Below are 2111 nucleotides of genomic sequence, written 5' to 3'. Positions count from 1 at the left end.
CAACAGAGCAAGACTCTACAGCCAAAAAAAAAAAAAAAAAAAATTGTACTGTAGGTTTCAGCTAAGGCAATTAGATAAGACACAGCATGCTTATCAAATTCGTAGATGGACTATACAATTTGATGATTGATAGAACTGGATTCAAAATTACTGCCACAGGCTGAAGTGATTCACTGAATAAACAGGATTTTTATTTTTAAAAAAGAAATAGAGGGTTAAGAGGGCGCCGAGGCAGGCGCGCGGCGGGCAGGCCTGGAGGGGGCGGGTCCGCGCGGGCTTCGGAGAGGCCAGCCCTGCCTGAGGAGAGGAGGTCACCGCGTAAAGCTGCAGCTGCCGCCACCGCCGCTTCTGCAAGGTCTCAGGGACGGGCTGCAGCCATGTCCTATTGCCGGCAGGAAGGGAAGGATCGAATCATATTTGTAACCAAAGAAGAACATGAAACTCCAAGCAATGTAGAACTGGTGGCCGATGACCCCAATGATCCATACGAGGAGCACGGATTGATACTGCCAAATGGAAACATTAACTGGAACTGCCCATGCCTTGGGGGAATGGCCAGCAGTCCCTGTGGAGAACAATTCAAGTCAGCCTTTTCCTGCTTCCACTATAGCACGGAGGAGATCAAGGGGTCAGACTGTGTAGACCAGTTCCGGGCCATGCAGGAATGCATGCAGAAATACCCAGACCTCTACCCCCAAGAGGATGAGGATGAGGAAGAGGAAAGGGAGAAGAAGCCAGCAGGACAAGTAGAAGAAACAGCTCCCACTGAGGCCACTGCAACCAAAGAAGAGGAGGGGTCAAGTTAATGAAGGCCACAAGGCACTGGGCTCCAGTCCTTTTGGAGTGGACCTTTTGCAAAAGGCCTTGTCACCTTCCAAGAAAGTGTCTTTCCCTCTGTTGTCCTGTGCACTGTAATATACAAAATAAATTATTTTGATGATCAGAGGTCTTGACCTCTTGACATATACACTGAAAAAAATGGGGGTTGTATGTATGTGTGTCCTACCTAAACCTTTAGCTGCCACTTTTGAATGCTCTTCTCAGATGGCCCTGAATTTTGCCACTTTTAAATAACGTGTTGAATAAGCTCAGCAACTAAAAACCATTACCCAAGAAAAAAATAAATAAATAAATAAATAAATAAATAGAATATACAACACAAGAATTAAACAACACTCATATAAAATGTCTCACACATAAAACATAACCCAAAATGCTACACTACTGGCCAGCTGCAGTAGTAGTTCACGCTTGCAATCCCAGCACTTTGGGAGGCCAAGGTGGGCAGATCACTTGAGGCCAGGAGTTCAAGACTAGCCTGGCCAACATAACGAAACCCCCCATCTCTACAAAAAATACAAAAGTTAGCCAGGCGTGGTGGTGCACGCCTGTAATCCTAGCTACTTCAGAGGCTGAGGCATGAGAATCACCTGAACCCAGGAGGCGGAGGGTGCAGTGAACTGAGATGGCACCACTGCACTCCAGCCTGGGCAACAGAGGAAGAATCTGTCTCAAAAACGGGGGGCGCGCGGGGAGAAAGAAAAGAAAGAAAGAAAGAACACTATACTTCTGAAAATATATTTGAGTATTCTTATTCAGGATGAAACTGAACAAGACACTGACTTTCTTTTTGAAAACAAGTTGCTTGCGGTTAAAACTAAAATCTATCTTCAGATGTAGCAGCAGTAAAACAAACAAACAGAAAAAAAAAACAAAAAACAAGCTAAAGTCTGTTCCTTATTTTTTCCAGAATAATTTTTACACAACTTTACATCCATTCAGAAACTGCCAAATGGTACAAGACCTATGGGTGGGAATTTATAATATCCAGCAAAATTAAACGTACATTTGTCCTCTGACCTAAAATCCAGTATTAAAGGTTTAACTTGATAATACACTTATAAAAATGTTAACTACATATAAAGAAGTTCATTTACTGCAGGTTACTCATGGATGCTAAAATAATTAGTAGAAAGGTTGCTGGGGAACAAGATATTCCAGGTGTCCTGCAAGGGATGGTGGCTCATGCCTGTAATCCCAACATTTTCTGAGGTTGAGGTGGGAGGATCACTTGAGCCCAGTAGTTCAAAGCTGCAGTGAGCTAGGATCGT

General features: G+C 43.8%; 2 protein-coding genes across 2 annotated transcripts in view; one reads left to right on the top strand and one right to left on the bottom strand.

Moving 5' to 3' along the window:
• ZNF560 (zinc finger protein 560) overlaps positions 1 to 2111 on the bottom strand; it is a 38624-nt gene that overhangs the window by 27726 nt on the left and 8787 nt on the right. The gene's annotated exons all lie outside the window — the stretch shown is intronic.
• LOC105520898 (mitochondrial intermembrane space import and assembly protein 40) lies at positions 220 to 1110 on the top strand. The gene has a single exon (XM_011954902.1). The coding sequence runs from the start codon at positions 378 to 380 to the stop codon at positions 804 to 806; it is 429 nt and encodes a 142-aa protein (XP_011810292.1). The 5' UTR covers positions 220 to 377; the 3' UTR covers positions 807 to 1110.

Source organism: Colobus angolensis, unplaced genomic scaffold (genome assembly GCF_000951035.1).
Source record: "Colobus angolensis palliatus isolate OR3802 unplaced genomic scaffold, Cang.pa_1.0 Scaffold39, whole genome shotgun sequence".
In the NCBI taxonomy this organism is placed as follows: domain Eukaryota; kingdom Metazoa; phylum Chordata; class Mammalia; order Primates; family Cercopithecidae; genus Colobus; species Colobus angolensis.
Note: the sequence above shows the minus strand (reverse complement) of the source record. Positions and strands in the feature narration are given on the sequence as shown.

What these genes read in the sequence shown, in the direction of transcription:
- LOC105520898 (XM_011954902.1), top strand. Translation starts at nt 378, where the DNA reads ATGTCCTATTGCCGGCAGGAAGGGAAGGATCGAATCATATTTGTAACC.